Below are 25312 nucleotides of genomic sequence, written 5' to 3'. Positions count from 1 at the left end.
ATGTATTTGTGCACAGACTTTTTTGTATAACTTTATACTACCTATTGGTTGGTTAACGTAATGCACCTCAATTATGGTAAACACTTGCACACCCCTTTGAGGTATATTGTCACATTGTTAACCACACACCCCATTTGCCTCCAAGTCACGCCTTTTTCTAAGCTACAGCCCTAGAATGAGCCATAAAGTGTCTAGCACTTGATTCACCAAGTTCTAGTTGCAAATACATATATATGTAAAAAAATATTATTATCCACTTGGCACTGGTTTACAAGTGTTTCATTTCCAAGTTAAAATTAACAGACGGCGGGTAGAATTGAAAGCACAAATATGTAACTGTGTAAGTATACTGCATCACATATCATATACCGTGTTATAGCCCTGAGATTCATGCACAATTCTGCTGGTTGCTATTCTAATCAGTCAACATACTGGTCCACAGACACAATCCTAATAGTTTAGCTGAGTTTCTATATCACATTGGTAAGTTTAGTTATTATTCAATGTCTGCTGTAAAAAAACAAGTTTCCTAGAATGCAAACGTCAGAGCAAGGTCAGCACAGACACGGAGCCAACATGGTTTGGGGATGTAAGCTGTAAAATTATGAATGCAGCTCAGTATCATTACACAGTAATACAGAATGTAAACACTGCACAAAGTTAGTTCACTTTTTAGTAGAACAATTTTATATGTAACCTGTGAAATATGAGTATCTACTTTGAAACTGGGGTCAACAATATAGAGATCAATAAAATAATGTTCCAATGTTTTTTCCTCATCTTCAATTCACTAAAATGAAGCTGTCATCAGGTTTTTCTATACTAAACTGCAGGCAACCCTTGGTTAGCTTCATACATGTCCTGCTCATTATGTAAATCATTGCTGAGGAGTCTAATGGGCGGGTTCAGACTATTTTCTATGCCTCCCGCTAGCTTGGCAATCCAGCCTTTTTGCTTGTAATTGATTTCTATGATGTCCTCTAGTGACTCACATTCAATTGTAAACCTTGCATTAATGTCAATTATCTAAAGGCAAGTGTATGCTCATAGACAAATTGAGTCCAGTCCTGGCCCATAGGTAAATGGAGGTAGTGCAAGTCTAGTTGTGGATGAAGTATGGTACATCATTCACGTCAATTACAAAGAAAGGGGTGCATTATCAGTCTTGAAGGAGTCGAGTTTTTAAAGGAAAAGTATGTTTTGGACTGACTCAACCAGAAATATAAGAGATAAGTGAGTAATATATTCTCATTAAAAGGTATAACGTACTATCACCAACAGTAAGTCATCCCCATGGTCAAGTTATAATGAATGGTTCATGTGTAAATGTAAAACAATTTAACAAGTCATATACTCTATTTATAAAATGTATTCTAAAATTAACAAGGACGTGAAGATGCTATACAAGCAGCTGGCGGGATCTCAGCTGGAAGAAGTAGATACTCCAATCGGTACAGGACTTGATGATATACTGGAAACCATCAGAATTCACTGGGAGAAAGACATTGAGAAGAACAGAGCTGAATCGGGTGCCCTTCTTCAAGCTAAAGTAAGTGAACCTAATATTATTTTTTTTATATTGTGCAATATATAGTCACCACCTTGTAAAATGTCCTTCTCGTAGGAAACATCACAAGTAAAAGTTATCTGATGCAAGTTCAATGGAATGATTTTAAAACCTCAGATGAAATACCACATGTGGGAGTAATGTGGGTGATGTTCTAAGAATAAGCTTAACTCACTTATTCTCTAGGGCTTTGAAAATTAATTTAGCAATCAGGTGATGCAAATCACTCTTGAAGATGGAGAATGAGGAACTTATTATCTAAAGCCAACATCTAACTTGTGTGTCTTCTGTTCCGAATGTAACAACTTTAAAATAGAAAGATGTTTTCCAGTTAAAGTTATACTTAAGTGCGCATAAAATAGTAAACTGCACAAAGGATCACTATGCTTCTTTTATCAAGTGCCCCATCTTCATATTTGGTAGCTCCATTTCTTGCCTTGTGCTCAACAAAGTGGAGACTTTCCCATGATGGCCGTGTAGTTTGTGAAGAGTATTGGCCAAAGCATAGACAGCAGAGGAATAATTGTCTGGACCCATAGGCTAAGGATTAGTGATCAGCGAATATACTCGTTACTCGAGATTTCTCGAGCATGCTCAGGGATCCTCCGAGTATTTTTTAGGCTACGTTCACATTTGCGGCCAGCGCCGCAGCGTCGGGCGCCGCAGCGGCGCCGCATGCGTCATGCGCCCCTATATTTAACATGGGGGCGCATGGACATGCGGCGCACTTGCGTTTTGCGCCGCATGCGTCGCTGCGGCGCCCGCGTCGGTGCGCAGAGGACGCAGCAAGTTGCATTTTTGCTGCGTCCAAATTCAATGAAAAAAATGACGCATGCGGCGCAAAACGCAGCGTTGTGCATGCGTTTTGCTGCGTTTTTATTTGCGTTGTGCGTTGCGGCGCCGACGCTGCGGCGCACAACGCAAATGTGAACGTAGCCTAAGCGCTCGGAGAGTTAGCTTTTCTTGCCGCAGCTGAATGATTTACATCTGTTAGCCAGCATAAGTACATGTGAAGGTTGCCTGGTTGCTAGGGAATCCCAATATGTAATCAAGCTGGCTAAGAGATGTAAATCATTCAGCTGCGGCAAGAAAAACTAAATCTCCGAGCACTAAAAAATACTCGGAGGACCCCCGAGCATGCTCGAGAAATCTCGAGTAACGAGTATATTCGCTCATCACTACTAAGGATTACTAACCAACTAATGATTTTTTTTTTAATTACTATGCAGATGTCATGTATTTCCCTTTTTCCATGTTAATCCAATTTCTAATACCCACTTACTGACATACCACAAAGCATACGCACTCCACTGAACTGCCTATACAAACAATACAGAAAGAAAGTTTGTGTCTCCAAAGGTAGTGGACTGCAGAGAGTCCTGTGAAAAGGCCCCCATACACATTAGACCAGGGGTGGGGAAACTGCAGCTGGGGAGCTACATCTGACCCTCTGGCTGTTTCAGTCTGACCTGAGGACAAAGACAGCCAAAGGGCTGGAGCAGTGGCTCACGGGCTGCACCATGCCCTCCCCCGCCCACTGTCCATCCGTTGCCACCTTCATCGCTATCTGCATCCTCGGGACGCAGACAGTGGTGAATATATTGGTGGAGGAGGGGCCATCGACCCCTTCTTCCATCAATTGGTGTGTGAGACAGCTGGCGCGATTACATCATTTAATCACATCAGTTGAGCACTGCGGCGAGTCAGTGCACCGGAGATAGGAGCAGAGGGAAAAAAGTTCATATACAGCTCTGCCAAAAATTAAGAGACCACCACATCAAAACCCTGTCATGAGCAGCCCAATCTCCAGACCTGAACCCCATTGAAAACCTCTGAAATGTAATCAAGAGGATGATGGATAGTCACAAGCCATAAAACAAAGAAGAACTGCTTAAATTTTTGCGCCAGAAGCAGTGTGAAAGACTGGTGCAAGCATGCCAAGACGCATGAAAGCTGTGATTAAAAATCATGGTTATTCCACAAAATATTGATTTCTGAACTCTTCCTGAGTTAGGCTGCCGTCACACTAGCAGTATTTGGTCAGTATTTTACATCAGTATTTGTAAGCCAAAACCAGGAGTTGGTGATAAATATAGAAGTGGTGCATATGTTTCTATCATACTTTTCCTCTAATTGTTCCACTCCTGGTTTTGGCTTACAAATACTGATGTAAAATACTGACCAAATACTGCTAGTGTGACGGCAGCATTAAAACATTAGTCTTGTTGTTTCTAAATGATTATGAACATGTTTTCTTTGCATTATTTGAGGTCTGGAAGCACTTTTTTTAATTTGGACCATTTCTCCTTTTCAGAAAAAAAAATGTATTGCTTGGAAATTCGGAGACATGTTGTCAGAAGTTTGTAGACTAAAAGAACAATTTACATTTTACTTAAAAATATACATATAAAGAGAAAAATCAGACAAACTGAACATTTTACAGTGATCTCTTAATTTTTGCCAGAGCTGTAAATGTAACATTGCACGGGGAGGTAGCCATGGGTGAGGTACTCATCTCTTACACTCCGGCCTGTTACATGAAGGTGGGGATCCAGGCTGGGTGTGTAGATTTGTGTTTTGAGAGCGCTTACACCCTTGCAGGCCGCATGTAATCGATGACGTTGGTTGGCCAAAACCAGATGTTTAACAGTTCAATGGGGGTGAACACCAGTCAAAAATAAACTTTACATTTAACAATAACTCGAGGGGAATTATGTACAGTAGATAGCGGCACACAACTTGATGAACATTTCCTTTACAATATGGAGCATTTCCGTACACAGTTACAATTCCTTCCTCTTTACTCGCTTGTTCTGTAACTTTACCGTTCCTTTCTATTTCACAGCAGTCCAGCTAGCAAGAGTCCTGTTCTCAACCCGCGGTTCTGCCTTTTCCTTCCCCTCTAGGGAACTATAATGCCAGTATGGCTGGTACTTAGCTTGCTGACATCCTGCAACTCCCAACCGGGACACTCCCTTTGTCATATGTACTCTGTCCCATCTAGGCCTGTTACCTTCCAGAATAATAAACTCTGGGCCATACTGAAACTGTAGGCATCCTGAATCAGGACCCGTCTTGGAACAATCACTCTGTTTTTTCGGTCACTTCTCTCTCTTGCTCTCTGCTAGGATCTCGCTGCACTCCGTCTCTGTCTCCTCTCTTGTTAAGTACACCCACACCATGTGGCACTGCTCACATCAGACCTTAGGTCTTCTTTCAAGGCACATTGGACCCTTTCTGACAGGAATATGTCTCTATTCCTTCATCTTGACCCCCTCTACTCTGGGCTTGTCCCAACAATTAACTCTCACTTTCCCTACTGTCGAACAACACATGTTATTAACACCATTAACCTATAGCACAGTTCACATTACACATTACGGTAACACACTTGTTCCTCAAGGGGAAAACACGGGCAATATGTCCATATCCTTAAATAAACTCTGTTTATGTCACTGCAGTCTGTTGCCTCCTCAGGGGTTCATTTTAAGGGGGATATAGGCAGAACCCCCAAACCCACTGTAGAAGCACTGTATGAACAGGACCTTAGGCGTATAGGTTTTATAGTTGGTTCCAGGATAACTAGCCACTCGATTCACTTCTCAGTCTGTCTATATGGAATGCAAAAATTAGCAGTACAGTTGGTGGTGTAATAACCACGGGGTAATAACCAAGAAAGGCCTCTGAATACTTGTAAGAAAAGCTAAATGGAGACAGCACTCAAATGGTCCAAGTGAAAAAAGTGTGGCGTTTTATCTTCCCAACACTTAAGGGCTTCAGTTGAGGAGCTGAAACATTGTTCCTAGATTTTCACTTGGACCCATTGAATGATTGAGTATTGCCTCCAGTTTTGCTTACTATATATGTATATATATATATATATATATATATATATATATATATATATATATATATATATATATATATATATATATATATATATAGTAAGTAAAACTTTTTACCTCATCATTTTATGTGGATCACAGGTTTGATCATCACAGGATGGCAGTGTGTGAACCCTTTGACAAAAACTGTATGGTACTTAGGTTTATCTCCCTATTTTCTCAAAACAGCAATCAGCAGCGTTGCCAGCATTGCACAGCCAAGAGGAGGAAGTTGTGGAGGGTCTGAGAGAAGAGTTCCATGATACAGCTTGTAAAATCCAGAGTCTGCAGGCTGAGACTGAATCACTCAGGACACTGGTAGGTTTATTGGTCATTAACAACAACAAAAATAGACGGATTCTTGACTATGGAATTAACCCCATAAGGACCGAGCAATTTTTCATTTTTTGCACTTTCATTTCTCCCTCCCCTTCTTCCAAGAGCCGTAAGTTTTTTTTGCCGCTGTGAGGGCTTGTTATTTGAGGGATTAATTGTAATTTTGAATGACACCATCCACCATCCACTTCATCATACGGTTTACTGGAAAAAGGGAAAAATGGGAAAAAAATTGAAAAGTAAAGTGAAATTGTGGGGAAAAATGAGCAATTCCATAACTGTTTGGGCGTTTTGTTTTTTTGAATACAAAAAACCTGGAAATATGGTCAGAATGACTAGGATGATACCAAACGTTCATATTTTTTTTTATTTAGGTGGTGAAAAAAAATCAAATTTGTTAAAAAAAAAACAACAACAGTTAGCTTTAGTCACCATTTTCCAAAACCTACAACATTTTTATTTTTCGGTCGATAGAACTGTGTGAGGGCTCATGTTTTATCCTGATGTTTTTATTGATACTATTCTGGAGTATATACAACGCATTGATCGTTTCATAACACTTTTTTTGTGGCGTTGTGGCAACCAAAGATGTGCAATTCTGGCATTTCATTTTTTTTCTCTTTTACAGATCAGGTTAATTGATATTATATTTTCAGAGATCTGACTTTTCTGGACAAGCTGATATCAAATATGTGTTTTGGAGTTTTTTTTACACTTTTTTATTGTTAACTGGGGAAAGCTGGAGTGATTCAAATTTTTACATTTTTTGTTTTGCCTTTTGAACAACGTTTTTTTTATTAACATTTTACTTAATTTGTTTGTCTCCTTAGGGGAATTGAACCTGCAATTGTTTGATCACTTGCACTATATAAAGCAATACCACAGAATTGCTGTATATAGTAAAAGACACTGCCTTCTATTACACCCAACTACATGCTGGACATCAGAGAGAAGGTACAGGCACGGGGGCGTTCAGCTGGCCCCGGTTCATATAGAATGCCATCAGTTCTCTGCTATCACATCGCAGTGAAGCTGATGGCTGCCTGAACTGATGTCCGGGCCGGATCGTGGTGCTTAAATGCTGCTGTTAGCAATTGACAGCGGCATTTAAAAGGTTAACAGCAGCAATAGGCAGGTACAGCGACTGCTGCTGTTAGAGGCAGATGTCAGCTATATAACATAGCTCACAACTGCCGTCTGTGGAGCGGGATCTGCCCACTTCAAAGCCCCTGTCACGCTCCATGAAGAATATACTGTATTAAAGAGAGCCTGTTGGTGTGTATGACATATAAACTGCCATCACTACTATTCGGTTCTACTTATGTATTTTCTAATAGAGTGCTTACTAACCTAAGCACATGCATCATTTTGAAAAAAAAAAAAGTTTACCGTCCAGTCACATTATATACAGCCAAGGAGATGGAGACACTTGGGAGTCACGTTGTTGTTACAGTATTCCACCCAGTCTGTCTTAATTGATGTCTCTCAAAACAGAATTTGTCATCCCAAAATCTGTCCTCAGGTTAGTCCATCATTACAGATTTGGGGTGCGGCCAGCTCAACTTGTCTACAGAGCTACTCCATCTCCTTCAAAAAGCACTCCCATCAAAGTTTTAATACTCTTAATATATTGCAGTGATATTGCAGTTATATTATATAGCACTGTGTACTTACAATTGCTAATTTTGCCTTTCTACGCAGCTAATTCTTTTTTTCCATTAGGTCTATGTAGAAACAGGAAATGTCACGATATTACAGTAGGATTTGCAGGGACAATTGCTGGAACAATGGGTTCCTACCCTGTCCCTCAAGCTAGGGGAACCCTAGGCTATCCCTGTCCTACAGATTACCCCTGATGTTGAGGATGCCGGGGTCTCGTACCTGGCTATGCTCATATATGAGTGCCTGTTTCCTCTCCAAGGTTTTCGTAGCATCCCTCAGGTGTATTAAAAACAGTCTTCCCGTCATCCCCCTGCTCAATACGGGCAAGATTAAAGGCCCCCTTAATATCCAGTTTGGAAAACCACTTTGCCCTGACAGTCTATTTAAGTGATCCGGAATGCGATAGAGAGTATATCAATCCCGAAAAGTGGGTCAATTTACCGTATTTTCTGGTGTATAAGACGACTGGGCGTATAAGACGACCCCCAACTTTTCCATATAAAATATGGAATTTGGGATATGCCCGCTGTATAAGACGGGGGTCATCTTATACGCCCAGTCATCTTATACGGCGTGTGGTTCCCAGGGTCTGAAGGAGAGGAGACTCTCCTTCAGGCCCTGGGATCCATATTCATGTTAAAAATAAAGAATAAAAATAAAAAATATGTATATACTCACCCCTCCGAGAAGCCTGGCTGTCACCGCTGCAAGCGTCTGCCTCTGTTCCTAAGAATTGCAGAGCATGAAGGACCCTCGATGATGTCGCAGTCCTGTGATTGGTCCGTGACAGCTCATGTGACCGGTCACCTGACCGTGACGTCATCGAAGGTCCTTCACGCTCTGCAATTCTTAGGAATGGAGGCAGACGCTTGCAGCGGTGACAGCCAGGCTTCTCGGAGGGGTGAGTATATACATATTTTTTATTTTTATTCTTTATTTTTTACATGAATATGGATCCCAGGGCCTGAAGGACAGTTTCCTCTCCTTCAGACCCTGGAAACATCCAGGATCGCTCCCTGCACATGCCGTACCTGGCGTATAAGACGACCCCCGACTTTTGGGACAATTTTTAGTGGTTAAAAAGTCGTCTTATACGCCGGAAAATACGGTAGTTACCTGAAATCCAAGCAGGGGTGTAACATCCCATCTTTTTTATCTTTTTTCTTAACAAAGAAAAAAACCTGCTGCAACAGGAGATGAGAAGAGTCTGATATGACCCTTAGCCAGACTTTCTGTGATATAGTCTTTCATGCCAGGCCTCTCAGGACCTGAAAAGTTATATAGCCTGCTCTTAAGAAACTTGGCCTCAGAAATTAAATTAATGGAGCAATCATAATGTCGATGTGGTGGAAGTTCCTGACACCCCTTTTCCAAGAACACATCCTCAAAATCAGACAGGTATTCTGGCAAGGACCTGATAGCAACCCTGGCCATAAGAGTGCACATGCATTGCCTTTGACAGTATTTGCTCCACCTTACTACCTCCCGAGTCTGCCAGTCCACTATGGGATTGTGTAATGTCAGCCAAAGTTGTCAAAGAACCACAGGGAAGGACAAGACCTCTAGCACATAACAATCGATAGACTCCGAGTCTATCGCCCCTACCTGCAGACGTACATCTTGAACGACCTAATTAAGATACTCCTGGCTTAGAGGAGCAGAATCTATAGCTATTCTACGTATAGGTCTAGGTAATTTATGAGGATTGAGACCCTGGTGCTGAATGAACCGGGCGTCTACCGGATTAAAGCCCACCCCATCTCCAAAAAGGCCGCAATAACCAACCTTACTTTCACCTAAATGGATCTCAGGGGTAAAAATAATTAAGACCTACCCACAGAGGAAATATGTACAACCATATTGGTAACCTCTCCATAACCCGGGTTTTTTCGTTTTCATCCACGCACGGATGGACAGGCGCCAACAAAATGATCCTTGCTGCCACAAAAAAACACACTTCCTCTTTGCGCTGAACTACAGAAGGACGTGTACTACGGGTCGTCCCCCTCAACTGCATAGGTTGACTCAGCCCTGGATTCCACTGATATCTGACCACTGAATATTGAGGTGTCTCCTTTTGTCTCCCACATAAACGGCAGTGTACTCGGATTCCTAAAGACATTAGTAGCTTCCAGGGAGGCAGGGGAAAAAAAGGCATATTTTTACCTTCTCAGAAAGCTGACAAAACTGACTATGGAGCACGGGATCATTCCACCTAGTATCCATAGACCACCTATGAAACTTGGAGCAATACTCCACAGATGGACAGTTTCCCTGCTGAAGCAAACGTAATTTAGACTCAGCCAGTTAGGCATGGCTGGGGTCATCATAAAATGGACCCAGAGCATTAAAAATTCCTCAACCATCTGAAGCCACTGGGTATCAGACATGAGAGAAAATGCCTAGGTTTGGGAGTCATCCTGGAGAAAAGAGATTACAATCCCAACCCGCTGTTCCTCAGTACCCGAGAAGTAGGGATGCAACCTAAAATATAGATTGCATCCCTCCCTAAAAATCACAAACGTATCATGACCTCCAGAGGACCTATCTGGCAAAGCTATCTTGAATTCCAACAGGGGTTGCCCTAAGCCTGGAGTCAATGGGCACTGCAAGGCAACTACGCATAAGTCTGCCAGAGCAGCCACAGGATCCATAGTTGATCCAGAAATGTGAGGCCAGCCATAATATCATGACAATTGCAGTAGGATTTGCAGGGACAAAGGGCTACTAACCTGTCCCTCAAGGTAGGGGAACCCTAGGCTATCCCTGTCCCCCAGATTACCCCGATAGTGGTGATGTTGTGGTCTCGTACCTCGCTATGCTTCTATATGAATGCCTATCTGTTTCCTCCATCACCCAGGGAGGAATGGGACTGAAGCATATGGAATAATACAAACCAGACAGACAGAGAAAAAAAAGATGGAAAAGGGAAAACAACAATCATACAAATATGCTCACAAAATGACTGAGTGGGAATCAAGGGAGGAGTAGATGGGACAAACCAAATGGGAAGAGGAACACACAATCCAAATCCACACAGAAATCTGAAAACTACTCCAATCACCTGCTCCTAACTTTGAACTCTTCTTCAACTCCAAACCAGGAAGTGGTAAGCGATCACTGGCAAAGAAAATATTAAGAAGGAGGGTTCATAAACCTGCGGTGAGTAACTGAGTCCGAACAGTTGATACAATAGTTCGGAGTGCTCTAGGAATCCCACCAAGCAGTTTACCCATTGCAGAAACAGAGCAAAGAAAGTCAGAACTGCAAATAGGACAGTGAAGCAGTTCGAACTACAACAGGTGTATGCGTCACCGGATGCTGTGATTGTCTGAGACCACTCTGTCCCAGTATCCCAGTGACAGGAAGTCTCTTATCCATGCATTTATCGTTCCCCTCTACAACTCCTTACTCAGCTGCTCCGCTGCTACTCCCTGACAGGAACTTTTGTAGTGACTTCTGACTCATACAGGGAAAATTGACCTCCTGTATCTAGAAACAGCTTAGAAGGATTCAGCTAGTTTTTAATCATGTGATGTCATAGACCTCACGGAAAAGAGAAACATTAGCTGGGTAGAAGGGCAAAATTTGCAATTGTAAGTACACAGTGCTATATAATAGGATTATTGCAATATATTAAGAGGATACAAGTTTTGATGGGAGTCCCTCTTTACCTGCAAAGAAGTAATCAACAATGTAGTTATCATATTTATTCTTGACCTACTAAGCGTTTTTTATTAAGGAGTTTGAGTAGCAAAAATCACAGGTTCCTTTTAACAGACTACAAAAATTTTTTGACTCTCTTGTATTTGTTTTCTTATTTGAGTGCACATAGACATATACTTAGTGCAAGGCTAGGTTAATTACCGCCACTGAATTCTATCTTGCACATTCCCAACACTGATTTTGGGTTGGAATTTATGAACTAAAAATAATTTTACTGAATGCATTAGGAGTATAAATCTAGGGGTGGGAGACCTTTGAAACAGAAAAACTGAGCGGTTGGCTATACATTTTTCCCTACCATTCATATGTTGCATGGTCAGGGCATGTATGCCAGAGTAACTCCATTTTGTCTTATAGAGGGGCGCCCAATTGAGTGACTAGATTAGAGATCTTTCAATGTTTGTGGTGAAGTCTGAATGTAAGTTCAAATGTATTTGACAGAGTGTTCAAGGTAAAGATTTGTTTGTTTGCAGAAAAGAGGTCTGGAGAACTCTTTACACGATGCTAAACACTGGCATGACATTGAACTTCAGAATTTGGGTTCTGTGATCACTAAGCTGGAAGCAGAACTGGAGGAAATTAAAGGTGAAACTGAGCAGCACCAGCGAGAACGGGAACATTTGTTGTCCCACAAATTGCAACTAGAGAAGGAAATAGCAGCATATCACTCTATCCTTGATGGAGAGGAAAACAGGTAGGTGCACAATATGGCAACTGTCCTCCATGTATGTTTATAGCTGCACAGTAATATGCCATATTTTGTACTGGTGGAGAACTTAGAAATAAATTACTTCAATTCATACACAAAGAATAAAAAATTAATCCAAATAAAAAACATAAAAGGAGATTCAACTGACCTTAAATCTTGCAAAATATGTACCAGTTCCCACAGGGCTGCCACCAGAAATTTCAGGGCAACATACTGGCAACATTTTCAGGACCCTTGAGACTCCGCCCGGACTCTACCCCAGCTCCGCAACCACCCCTTGAACCTTCCACAGTCCAACCACCCACTCTTGGAAAAACTCCACTTCTGCACCACGTTCTTACGAATCACATATTAACAGTTCCCACTGAACACCAGATTACATACATAGCCATCATGTCGACACCGCAACGTCTTCTTTTCCATTCTGCTCTATTAATGGGGAATCTCAGTCAATGCCATAGTGACTGACAGCTGTCTCTCCAATGCATGAAGTCAGCTGTCAATCAGCATGAAGTTTGCTGTGATGCTCCATCGATAGAGCAACCCAGAAGAGCTCCTGTGTTGACATGACATGATTGAAAGCCACAGAATTGCTGGCAGAAGCAGTCCATGAGTTAGTAACTATCTGCCTGTAAGATCTTAGCACCATAGGAAAAAAATAAGCAAACTCATGCATAATTCCTTAAATGTGGTTTTGCTTTTCAATTCCCCATCCCTTTTTACTCTTTGTAAAATGTTCCAGTTTTGTGCTGTAAATGCAACTGGTGGGCCCTTGACACATCAGACTGATGCTGCTTATTATTCATGGTTGGGGTGGTTGGATAGCATTTTAAATACATACATATAAGGCCATGTTCACACTTTGCGGGTAACCTCTGCGGGTTCTCCCGCAGCGGATTTGATAAATCTGCAGGGCAAAACCGCTGCGGTTATCCCTGCAGATTTATCGCGGTTTGTTCCGCGGTTTCCGCTGCGGGTTTCCGCCTATACTATTGATGCTGCATATGCAATATAAAAAAAAAAGGGGGAGTGGGTCAAAAAGACCCAAAGAAACGACCAACAAAGGTCAAAGAATAACAAAAAAGCCTTTATTTATAAAACAGTAACACAACCAGGTAGGGTAATGGCGCAGCATGGCATACAGAGACACTGCACAATCGTGTAAAGTGCCAAGGGCACACGGAGCCGGGGGATCAACAACGCCTATATACTATAATAGATCACCATGAGAGAACCATGCCTTCCCCCATCAGGAGGAGAGATAATCCGATATAAACATATCAAAATGAAACAGCATGGGTGCACTTTTAATGGACAAATATATACATGAATAAGGACCACATAGATCATAAAAATAAGCCTTAGTAGGAAATACACTGACTACAAACTATATGGTTCTCATAATAAGTGGCAAAATAGGAAAGTGCTAATTACCGTGTGAGCGTGTGACTCTCAGGGTCCGTGTGCCCACCCCGACGCGCGTTTCGGTAACACACCTTCCCCTGAGGAAGCCATACCAAATCCCCAACACGAAGTCGGGGACCCACACCGCGGCGGCGGTTGGCAAAACGCTGAGCCTTCTCCTGTGACAACTTTAAGTTGTCCACCACATGATTCCAGATCTGCTGCAACCTATCCACCACAGAATCTACCCCAGGACAGTCAGAAGGCTCCACATGTCCCGAGGAAAAACGAGGGTGGAAACCAGAGTTGCAGAAAAATGGCGAAACCAAAGTAGCGGAACTAGCCCGATTATTAAGGGCAAACTCAGCCAACGGCAAGAAGGTCACCCAATCATCCTGATCTGCCGAAACAAAACACCCTGAAGAAGAGAGCAAGATAGCTCTTGAAACGCGTAGGCTTCAATAAACCACCTTAAATCTACCTCGTGTGCGCGGTCTTCAGTTCGCCTAAGACTATTACCTCCAGCATCCCTTTGGATTCTTGTGGAGACCTGCTGCTACGATTATGCCTTCTTGGGAGTTGTGACCCAGTTTCACAACACCAATAGGTGAGCACATTCCCTACAAAGGACTGTATGTGTGTTTTTTAAACAGTGTGACACATTGGGGGCGCCTTGTCTTTTCTCTTGAAACAAAGCACCTCAAATAAGCCTCCAGAGTCTGATTAGTTCGCTCCGTTTGTCCATTAGTCTGAGGATGAAAGGCAGACGAAAATGACAAATCAATGCCCATCCTAGCACAAAAGGATCGCCAGAACCTGTAAACAAACTGGGATCCTCTGTCAGACACAATATTCTCAGGAATGCCGTGTAAACGAACCACATTCTGAAAGAACACAGGAACCAGATCGGAAGAGGAAGGCAGCTTAGGCAAAGGCACCAAATGGACCATTTTAGAAAAGCGATCACATACCAACCAGATGACAGACATGCCCTGAGACACCGGGAGATCTGAAATGAAATCCATGGAAATGTGTGTCCAAGGCCTCTTCGGGACAGGCAAGGGCAAGAGCAACCCGCTGGCACGAGAACAGCAAGGCTTAGCTCGAGCACAAGTCCCACAGGACTGCACAAATGACCGCACATCCTGTGACAAGGAAGGCCACCAAAAGGACCTAGCCACCAGATCTCTGGTGCCAAAAATTCCCGGATGCCCTGCCAACCTCGAGGAATGAACCTCGGAAATGACTCTGCTAGTCCACTTATCAGGAACAAACAGTCTGTCAGGTGGACAAGAGTCAGGTCTACCAGCCTGAAATCTCTGCAACACACGTCGCAAATCAGGAGAAATGGCTGACAAGATAACTCCCTCTTTAAGAATACCAACTGGTTCTGCGACTCCAGGAGAGTCAGGCACAAAGCTCCTTGAAAGAGCATCAGCCTTCACATTCTTTGAACCTGGTAAATACGAGACCACAAAGTCAAAACGGGAGAAAAACAATGACCAGCGGGCCTGTCTAGGATTCAGGCGTTTAGCAGACTCGAGATACATCAAATTTTTGTGATCAGTCAAGACCACCACACGATGCTTAGCACCCTCGAGCCAATGACGCCACTCCTCAAATGCCCACTTCATGGCCAGCAACTCCCGATTGCCAACATCATAATTCCGCTCAGCAGGCGAAAACTTCCTAGAGAAGAAAGCACATGGTCTCATTACCGAGCAACCAGGGCCTCTCTGCGACAAAACGGCCCCTGCCCCAATCTCAGAAGCATCCACTTCAACCTGAAAGGGAAGTGAGACATCAGGCTGGCACAAAACAGGCGCCGAAGTAAACCGGCGCTTCAACTCTTGGAAAGCCTCCACGGCTGCAGGAGCCCAGTTAGCAACATCAGAACCTTTCTTGGTCATATCCGTCAAAGGTTTAACAACGCTAGAAAAATTAGCGATAAAACGACGGTAGAAGTTAGCAAAACCCAAGAACTTCTGAAGACTCTTAACTGACGTGGGTTGAGTCCAATCATGAATAGCTCGGACCTTGACTGGGTCCATCTCCACAGCAGAAGGGGAAAAAATAAACCCCAAAAAGGGAACCTTCTGTACTCCAAAGAGACACTTTGAGCCCTTAACAAACAAAGCATTCTCACGCAAAACCTGAAACACCATCCTGACCTGCTCCACATGTGAGTCCCAATCTTCAGAGAAAACCAGAATATCATCCAGATAAACAATCATAAATTTATCCAGATACTTCCGGAAAATATCATGCATAAAGGACTGAAACACTGAGGGAGCATTAGAGAGCCCAAAAGGCATCACCAAGTACTCAAAATGACCTTCGGGCGTATTAAATGCAGTCTTCCATTTATCTCCTTGCTTAATGCGCACAAGGTTGTACGCACCACGAAGATCTATCTTGGTGAACCACTTGGCACCTTTAATCCGGGCAAACAAGTCCGACAACAGAGGCAAAGGATACTGAAATTTAACAGTGATTTTATTCAGAAGCCGATAGTCAATACAAGGTCTCAAAGATCCGTCCTTCTTGGCCACAAAAAAGAATCCCGCACCAAGAGGGGAAGAGGATGGACGGATATGCCCCTTCTCCAGAGACTCCTTGATATACGAACGCATTGCGGCATGCTCAGGTACAGACAGATTAAATAGTCTTCCCTTAGGAAATTTACTACCTGGAATCAAATCTATGGCGCAGTCACAGTCCCTATGAGGAGGCAGAGCACTGGACCTGGACTCGCTGAATACATCCTGATAATCAGACAAATACTCAGGAACTTCCGAAGGAGTAGAGGAAGCAATAGACACCGGCGGAGAATCAGCATGAATTCCCTGACAGCCCCAACTTGACACAGACATTGCCTTCCAATCCAAGACTGGATTGTGGGTCTGTAACCATGGCAGACCCAAAACGACCAAATCATGCATTTTATGCAGAACAAGAAAACGAATCACCTCCCGATGTTCAGGAGTCATGCACATGGTTACCTGCGTCCAAAACTGCGGTTTATTTTCCGCCAATGGCGTAGCATCAATACCTCTAAGAGGAATAGGATTTACCAACGGTTCAAGAACAAAACCACAACGCTTGGCAAATGACAGATCCATAAGACTCAGGGCAGCGCCTGAATCCACAAACGCCATAACAGGGTAAGAAGACAATGAGCAAATTAAAGTCACAGACAAAATAAATTTAGGTTGCAAATTACCAATGGCGACAGGACTAACAACCCTTGTTAGGCGTTTAGAGCATGCTGATATAACATGTGTAGAATCACCACAGTAAAAACACAACCCATTCTGACGTCTATGATTTTTCCGCTCATTTCTAGTCTGAATTCTATCACATTGCATTAAATCAGGTGTTTGTTCAGACAACACCACCAGAGGATTAGCGGTTTTGCGCTCCCGCACACGCCGGTCAATTTGAATAGCCAGCGCCATGGAATCGTTCAGACTTGTAGGAATGGGGAAACCCACCATCACATTCTTAATGGCTTCAGAAAGGCCATTTCTGAAATTTGCGGCCAGAGCACACTCATTCCACTGAGTAAGCACGGACCATTTCCGAAATTTTTGGCAATACACTTCAGCTTCATCCTGGCCCTGAGAAATAGCCAGCAAGGCTTTTTCTGCCTGAACTTCAAGATTGGGTTCCTCGTAAAGCAATCCGAGCGCCAGAAAAAACGCATCAATATTTGCCAATGCCGGATCTCCTGGCGCTAGCGAGAAAGCCCAATCCTGAGGGTCGCCCCGTAAAAAAGAGATAACAATTTTAACTTGCTGAGCTGAATCTCCAGACGAACGGGGCCTCAGAGATAGAAACAATTTACAATTATTCCTGAAATTCCTAAACTTAAATCGGTCTCCAGAAAACAGTTCAGGAATAGGTATTTTAGGTTCAGACATAGGACTACTGGTAACAAAATCTTGTATGCCCTGCACACGAGCAGCAAGCTGGTCTACACTTGTAATCAAGGTCTGGACATTCATGTCTGCAGCAAGCACAAGCCACTCAGAGGTAAAGGGGAGGAAGAGAGGGAAAAAAAAACAAAAAAAAAAACTCAGAATTTCCTTTCTTATTATCCCACTTCTGCAATACATTAAACATTCAATGTTGGCCTGGCATACTGTTATGACCCCAATGGCAGAGGGTCTCAGAAATAATTACTAAGTCTGCAAACACAAAAAACCAGCTCATAGGGCAGTGGTAACTGAGCTGACCATATATCTAATCCTAGCACCACAAATAGCAGCAGCCGGGGAACGTGCCTACGTTGGTTCTAGACGTCTCGCGCCAGCCGGAGAACTAACTAACCCTAGAAGGGAAAAGAAAGACCTTTCTTGCCTCCAGAGAAAAGACCCCAAAAGTAGGATACAAGCCCCCAACAAATAATAACGTTGAGGTAAGAGGAAAAGACAAACGTAAGAATGAGCTAGGTATTTAGCAAAGAGAGGCCCACTAGCTAATAGCAGAATATAGTAAGATGACTTATATGGTCAGCAAAAACCCTATCAAAATATCCACGCTGGATATTCAAGAACCCCCGAACCGTCTAACGGCCCGGGGGGAGAACACCAGCCCCCTAGAGCTTCCAGCAAGGACAGGAATCACATTTAGTACAAGCTGGACAAAAATGAGAGCAAGCAAATAACCAAAAAACAAAGAAGCAGGACTTAGCTTAATTTTGCACGAACCAAGACCAGCAGACAGGAGCAAACAGAAAGGATCTGATTACAACGATGCCAGGCACTGGACTAAGGATCCAGGAAGCTTATATAGCAACACCCCTGGACTAACGACCCAGGTGGGTGGCAAACTGAGGAAAGACTATCCCAGAGTCATATCACTAGTAACCACAAGAGGGAGCCAAAAAGTCTAATTCACAACACCTTGGCACTTTACACGATTGTGCAGTGTCTCTGTATGCCATGCTGCGCCATTACCCTACCTGGTTGTTACTGTTTTATAAATAAAGGCTTTTTTGTTATTCTTTGAACTTTGTTGGTCGTTTCTTTGGGTCTTTTTGACCCACTCCCCTTTTTCTGTATGATTGCGACTAGTTCGCATATTTTTTGTCCTAACTTATATCAGCATTATTATATTTTTTACTATTTTGTTGATTTTTCTAGGTACTTATTTTCATTATGCTGATTTTGGTTGTCTGTATGTTTAAATATGCAGCAATATGCAGCATCAATAGTAATGTTAAAATAAAGAAAAAAGTTTATATACTCACCCTCTGACGTTCCGATCTCCTCGGCGCTGCACCCGGCGGTCCGGTTCCAAAGATGATGTGTGAGAAGGACCCTTCGTGACGTCACGGTCATGTGACTCTGACGTCACGGTCATGTGACCGCAACGTCACCGCACGTCCTGTTCGCACAGCAACTCTGTCCGGCCGGCCGCGTGCAGCGCTGAGAGGTGAGTATAACATGATTTTTTATTTTAATTCTTTTTTTTACACACAAATATGGTTCCCAGGGCCTGGAGGAGAGTCTCCTCTCCTCCACCCCGGGTACCATCCGCACATTATCCGCTTACTTCCCGCAACGTGGGCACAGCCCCATGCTGGAAGTAAGCGGTTCAATGCATTCCTATGGGTGCAGAATCGCAGCGATTCTGCACAAAGAAGTGACATGCTGCGGGTTGTAAACCGCTGCGTCTCTGCGCGGTTTTTCCCGCAGCATGTGCACAGCGGTTTGCGGTTTCCATAGGGTTTACATGTAAATGTAAACGCAATGGAAACTGCTGCGGACCCGCAGCATCAAAATCGCGGCGGTTTCGCGGTAAAAACCGCAAAGTGTGAACATGGCCTAAGTCTTCAAACAGAGGCTGGACAGACATCTGTCTGAGATAGTTTAGTGAATCCTGCATTGAGCTGGGGGTTATTTATGATGACCCTGGAGGTCACTTCCAACTCTAACTCTCTAACATTCTATGATTCTAAGCCCACAGACAACCTGGACTAAGTTTATGATGTCTAAAGATTAGACAGTATTAGTAAATGAGCCCATTGTTCTACTTGCATCAATATATCGGCATATACATTGGGTGAAATAAGTATTAAACGTAATAAACATATCACCAATTCTTTAAGTTATTATATTTCTAAAGATGCTAGTGAAATTCTCATCACATATCAGTAACAATCAATTCAATACACCCAGACAAAGAGCCATTCCTTCCATAAATGTTCTATTGGATTCAGGTGAGATGATTGGCTGGGCCATTTTAGCAGTTTTATTTTCTGTTTCTGAAACCAATTGAGAATTTCCTTAGCTGTGTTTGGGATCACTGTCTTGCTGAAATATCCACCCTTGTTTCATCTTCATTATCCTGGTAGATGGTAGATTTTTATACAGAATGTCTCTGTACATTTGTCCATTTATCCTTACTTTAATTACCGTATTTTTCGGACTATAAGACACACTTTTTTTGTCCAAAATTGTGGAGAAAAATGGGGGGTGCGTCTTATAGTCCGGATGTACCGGCTCTGGCTGTGGTGTGGAGGCGGGGGAGCGGCAGCGGTGGAGCAGCGGGTCACAGAGGCAGGAGCCAGCTGCTGCGGCTATCTCCTGTGCCGGCTGCTAAAGAGAAATGAATATTCACTGCATTCCACGTCCATGGGTGTGGAGGGCAATAAATATTAATTTCTCTTTAATAGCATCCTGGTATGATTAGCCCCCATCCCTGTCATGGTATGCATGGCCCTATCCTAAAGGTACTGTCACACAGTCACACTTTGGACGCTACGACGGCACGATCCGTGACGTCACAGCGTCGTATGATTATCGCTCCAGCGTCGTAGACTGCGGTCACACGTTGCAATCACGGCGCTGGAGCGATGCCGAAGTCCCCGGGTAAACATCGGGTTACTAAGCGCAGGGCCGCGCTTAGTAACCTGATGTTTACCCTGGTTACCAGCGTAAACGTAAAAAAAACAAACAGTACATACTTACATTCCGGTGTCTGTCCCCCGGCGTTCTGCTTCTCTCCACTGTGTAAGCAGCAGAGCCGGAAAGCACAGCGGTGACGTCAGACGTCACCGCTGTTCTCGCTTTCCGGCCGGCAGGCGCTCACAGTGCAGAGAAGCTGAGACGCCGGAGGACAGACACCGGAATGTAAGTATGTACTGTTTGTTTTTTTTACGTTTACGCTGGTAACCAGGGTAAACATCGGGTTACTAAGCACGGCCCTGCGCTTAGTTACCCGATGTTTACCCTGGTTACAAGCGAACACATCGCTGGATTGCTGTCACACACAACGATCCAGCGATGTCAGCGGGTGATCAAGCGACAAAAGAAAGTTCCAAACGATCTGCTACGACGTACGATTCTCAGCAGGATCCCTGATCGCTGCTGCGTGTCAGACACAGCGATATCGTATGGATATCGCTGGAACGTCACGGATCGTACCATCGTAGCGATCAAAGTGTGACTGTGTGACAGTACCCTAATCCTTCTATGATTGTATTCTCCCAGTATTTCACAGGCTTGTTTAAATGTTGTTGAGCAATCTTTAGACGCGCTTGCACATGCTTTTTTTTTAGCAATGGAGTCTTGCATGGTGAGTATGCACAGGTCATGGAGGTTGAATGCATTACTTCTTTTTTTAACAACTGTACCTGATGATTCCAGGTCTTGAAATTATGTTCTTTCCACTTCTGAATTATGGCCCCAACAGTGTTCACCAGAACCTTTAATAGGTTATAAGTTCTTCTGTAACCAATGCCATCAGTATGTTTTGTCACAATAAGGTTGTAAATATCTTGAGACAGCTCACTGGTTTTACCCATCGTGAGATGTTTCTTGTGTGGAATATTGATAATAAGACACCTTTTGATAGGCCATCAGCAGATATTATTTTTCACGAAGTGGCAGGATTGTTTATTCATGTGTTCAAAACTTTTTCCCTGTGTCATTTCTCATCATTACACAAAACTTAATTTATGGACATCTATGGTTTGATTTTTTTGCCTGTGTGGATTGGATAGGATCTGACCAGCATCTGGTGAGAATTTCATATCAATAGCACCTTTAGAAATATATTTACTTAGAAAATTGGTGACATGTTCAATACTAATTTCACCTGGTGTATGTGTATAGATAAATAACCCACAATAAAAATGGGAATATTTGCCATCAATGTTGTCAAATTAGTGGCATTCATATGAGCCACCAAAACACGATATCCTCTTCATTTTTTCCTTACAACTGCATAATATGACATAATGCAATGGTGATTCAATCCTTTTTCTTCTATTTGCAGATGATGTTTAGTAAAATAGTCCTATGATCATAGAGCATGCAGCCAAGAAAAGGATTCATTGATTCCCATCTTTCAAATCAAAAGGTTCTGTGATATACTTGGATCAGTGAACCTCAGCCTGGTTTTTAACTTGTGTGTATTCAGGTTTAATTTTAAGACTGAATATTATTCAACAATGGTGGAAAAGAATAAGTGATTTGATATAGTTCTAATATTTTCAACCTGTGAAATAAATCTGATTCCAATAAAAACAAACAAACCAGACTAATGGCCTTTTATTGATAGACCTGTTCTCCTTTGCAGGCTTTTACACCAGGATGGGAACTAATTTCGTATCATTTGAGCATTTCAGTGTTAAGACATTTCACCCCATTTCACAAGCTGTTCTATTTTCTGGGAATTACTCTAAACAAAGATGTTCCCCAACACCAGAAATGCACTTTTATTCCTTGCAGATTAAAAGCAATTCCCATATATGTTAAAAATAGTTATTTTGTATATTTATTCAGGACTAGGGTTGAGCGAAACGGGTCTGCAATTTTCAGAAGTCGCCGACTTTTGGCAAAGTCGGGTTTCATGAAACCCGACCCGACCCCTGTGTGGGGTCGGCCATGAAGTCGGCGATCTTCTGAATCTGGAATCGGAATTCCGATACCGATTCCCGATATGTTTAAGATATCGGGAATTGGTATCGGAATTCAGATTTAAGTGTAAAATAAAGAATTAAAATAAAAAATATCGCCATACTTACCCTCTGACGGGCCCTGGTACTAACCGGGAACCTTCCTTCCTTAGAATCAGCCTTCCAGGACCTAGCGGTGACGTCGCGGGGACGTCGCGGCTTGTGATTGGTCGCGCGGCCGCCCATGTGACCGCTCGCGGGACTAATCACAAGCCGCGACGTCACCGTGACGTCACCGAAGGTCCTGGAAGGGCTGATTCTTAGGAAGGAAGGCTGCCGGAAAGAAGCAGGGCGCGTCCGAGGGTGAGTATATACCTAATAGGAATATACTCACCCTCGGCTTCTTTCCGGCAGCCTTCCTTCCTAAGAATCAGCCCTTCCAGGACCTTCGGTGATGTCACGGTGACGTCGCGGCTTGCGATTGGTCGCGCGAGCGGTCACATGGGCGGCCGCGCGACCAATCACAAGCCGCGATGTCCCCGCGACGTCACCGCTAGGTCCTGGAAGGCTGATTCTAGGGAAGGAAGGTTCCCACTTAGTACCAGGGCACATCAGATGGTAAGTATGGCGATATTTTTTATTTTAATTCTTTATTTTACACTTAAATATGGATCCCAGGGCCTGAAGGAGAGTTTCCGCTCCTTCAGACCCTGGGAACCATTGGAAACCCAATGCACTGCATTGGGTTTCGAGTTTCGGCCAACCCCGACCCCGACTTTTTTTATAGGATCGGCCGATTTCACTCGACCCGACTTTTGAAAAAGTCGCGTTTCGTGAAACCCGACCCGATCCTATAAATGTAAAGGTCGCTCAACCCTATTCAGGACTCTTTACCAGATGCGATACTCTAAAGAAAATGTCATGATATTTCTCATAAAAAATGTAGTGGTTTATTGGATTGTCCACCAAAAAGCATCATTGCAGCAAAACATAAAATAGATGAAATAGTTACAATCCATTTGTCCATATCAAAATTTGTTCCCCATCTGAATCCTGAGATTCTGAACGGTAAATGGCGTGCCTATGTCATGAAGTATGGTAGAAGGAGCACATGGCTAACTCACATACCAGCTGTCCATCTCGTCTGAAGTCTGTGTCATGAAGTCCGCAGAGAGTGAAGACGAACCCCCCAAGTGATAGCCCCTCCCTCTGGTGAGTTTTGGATATATTTATGTCCCATAGAGTACGTGTTCTCTCTGTTTGGTGTTAACTTTTACTCTGAGCTAAATATACAGGAATAGCACATGTAATGTCAACCAAACCTTTCATGAGTCTTAGTACAGAATTGAGTGTAATAATAAGTCAATAATCAATAATTAATATTTAACAATTGCCTTTTTAGGGTGACAGACATTAATTGGAACCCTCAAAGTAGATATATTGATAAAATCTTCTATCTTTTTTTCTTCTTCTTCTTTGGCAAAATAATTAAAAGGTCCATAATAATAATATTGTTATAATGATATGTAAATTCATATTATGGTAAGCCGTGACCAATATTCATATAAAATATATATTATACTTCCCTATATCTAAATTGAAGCATCTCCGGTCCGGTCGTCATCATCTGATGCCATCTGGTCTTCATCTTGATGTCTTCTTCTTGGTTCTTTTAAAACAATATTTATTATAATTTTTTTGAAATGGCTTGTAGATATTGTAGAGACCGTGTGTCATGTGTCAATCAAAGTCCATAAATTAAAATGTTGATAAGAAAGTCCATAGATGAAATGTAGCTTTAATATCTGTGCAGTGTCACCTTTAAAGACCTGGACTTACATAGGCTTGCCTTTGATATTTCTGGAATCCTCCATGTTATCCGCACTGGTCTTGGAACAGGTGTGATGTCATTGGTGAGCAAAGCAAGGGTTAAATTGACTCTTCCTTGCTAAACATAGCACCATAACCAGTCCTTAGTACAGGACACACATCAGGGTTGTAGCATCCTGACAATTACCTAACTGTTCATCAGCTTTCATTTAAGCTTTATAGGTGATAGGAAACCACTGGAACATGATAAAAACATGATAACACAGTACATTTTAGCAGCATAGGATCATCGTCCTCTCCAATTGTGGTTGTCAGTTTAGATACTGCAATCATGGTTGTCAGTGATGGATACTGCAATCGTGGTTGTCAGTGATTAAATGAATTGTTATTGACAGTCTATTATTACTCAGAAATCATAACTTTGTTTCCTTGTGGGACTTTTGGATAGAGGCTTTTTCTTCTTGCAACTTTTGAGAATCATTTGAATTTAAAAATATGAAGTCTTTATTAACGTAACTTAAGTATCTTGATTGAAGTCTTCATTCCCTAATTCTATACCAAATCTGGTAATTTTCCTAACCTATAATATCCCAGCGTACCATAGCAATCAGTAATATCCATATAATTATTATCAGAATATTAATATGGAATTCATATTTGGAAAAATAAAAAATAATAAATGATAATACATTATTAACCATATTCTTCATGTGATAGAATATTTTGTCATAGGTGTAATTACCTTTCAACCCATAGATGTCAGTTTGTTTCCATCTTTATTACTAAAATTTTATTAATATATAATAGATCAATAATATGTAAGAATGTATAGCCATGAACCAAAATAAGAATATATGAATGAATGAATGAATCAATCAAAGAATTGTTGTATTTATCTAAAAATTGAAACATTTTTCCTTATAATGGAACCATATTATCACTATATTTAATGAAGCAATATTCTTGTACTAGACATTACTTCATTAAATATTGATGTTTTTCTTCTTGAGATAAAAAATAAAAATTAAGAATAAAAATGAAGAATAAAAATTAAAAATAAAAATTAGAATAAAAATAAGGCCTTTATATGTTGATGACAAATGCAGAGTAGTTATGTTCTCAGTAACACATACCCTTAATATTTCCATTATCTGGATGTTTTCATATTTGTCATAACCTTGTATTACCAAAATATTGAAGTTATGCAACTCTGCATATAATACCCTTCATTAGAGTAAAAAATGACTTTTTTTATAATACTTAATGTTATTATACCCAATAGCACC

At 42.2% G+C, this 25312-nt stretch overlaps 1 protein-coding gene across 1 annotated transcript in view; it reads left to right on the top strand.

Moving 5' to 3' along the window:
- The window catches only part of BFSP2 (beaded filament structural protein 2), a 52599-nt gene extending 30775 nt beyond the window's left edge, over positions 1 to 21824 (top strand). The window contains exons 4-7 of the mRNA XM_077271904.1: positions 1388 to 1549; positions 5641 to 5769; positions 11649 to 11869; positions 21575 to 21824. Coding sequence (XP_077128019.1) covers positions 1388 to 1549; positions 5641 to 5769; positions 11649 to 11869; positions 21575 to 21578 — 516 coding nt within the window. The 3' untranslated portion in view covers positions 21579 to 21824. The remainder of the gene's footprint in view (positions 1 to 1387; positions 1550 to 5640; positions 5770 to 11648; positions 11870 to 21574) is intronic.
- The last annotated feature ends 3488 nt before the right edge of the window (positions 21825 to 25312 follow it).

The sequence above is a fragment of the Ranitomeya variabilis genome, chromosome 6 (genome assembly GCF_051348905.1).
Source record: "Ranitomeya variabilis isolate aRanVar5 chromosome 6, aRanVar5.hap1, whole genome shotgun sequence".
NCBI classification, from domain to species: Eukaryota; Metazoa; Chordata; class Amphibia; order Anura; family Dendrobatidae; genus Ranitomeya; species Ranitomeya variabilis.
The sequence above is the reverse complement of the archived record's forward strand: the minus strand, read 5'-3'. Positions and strand labels throughout refer to the sequence as shown.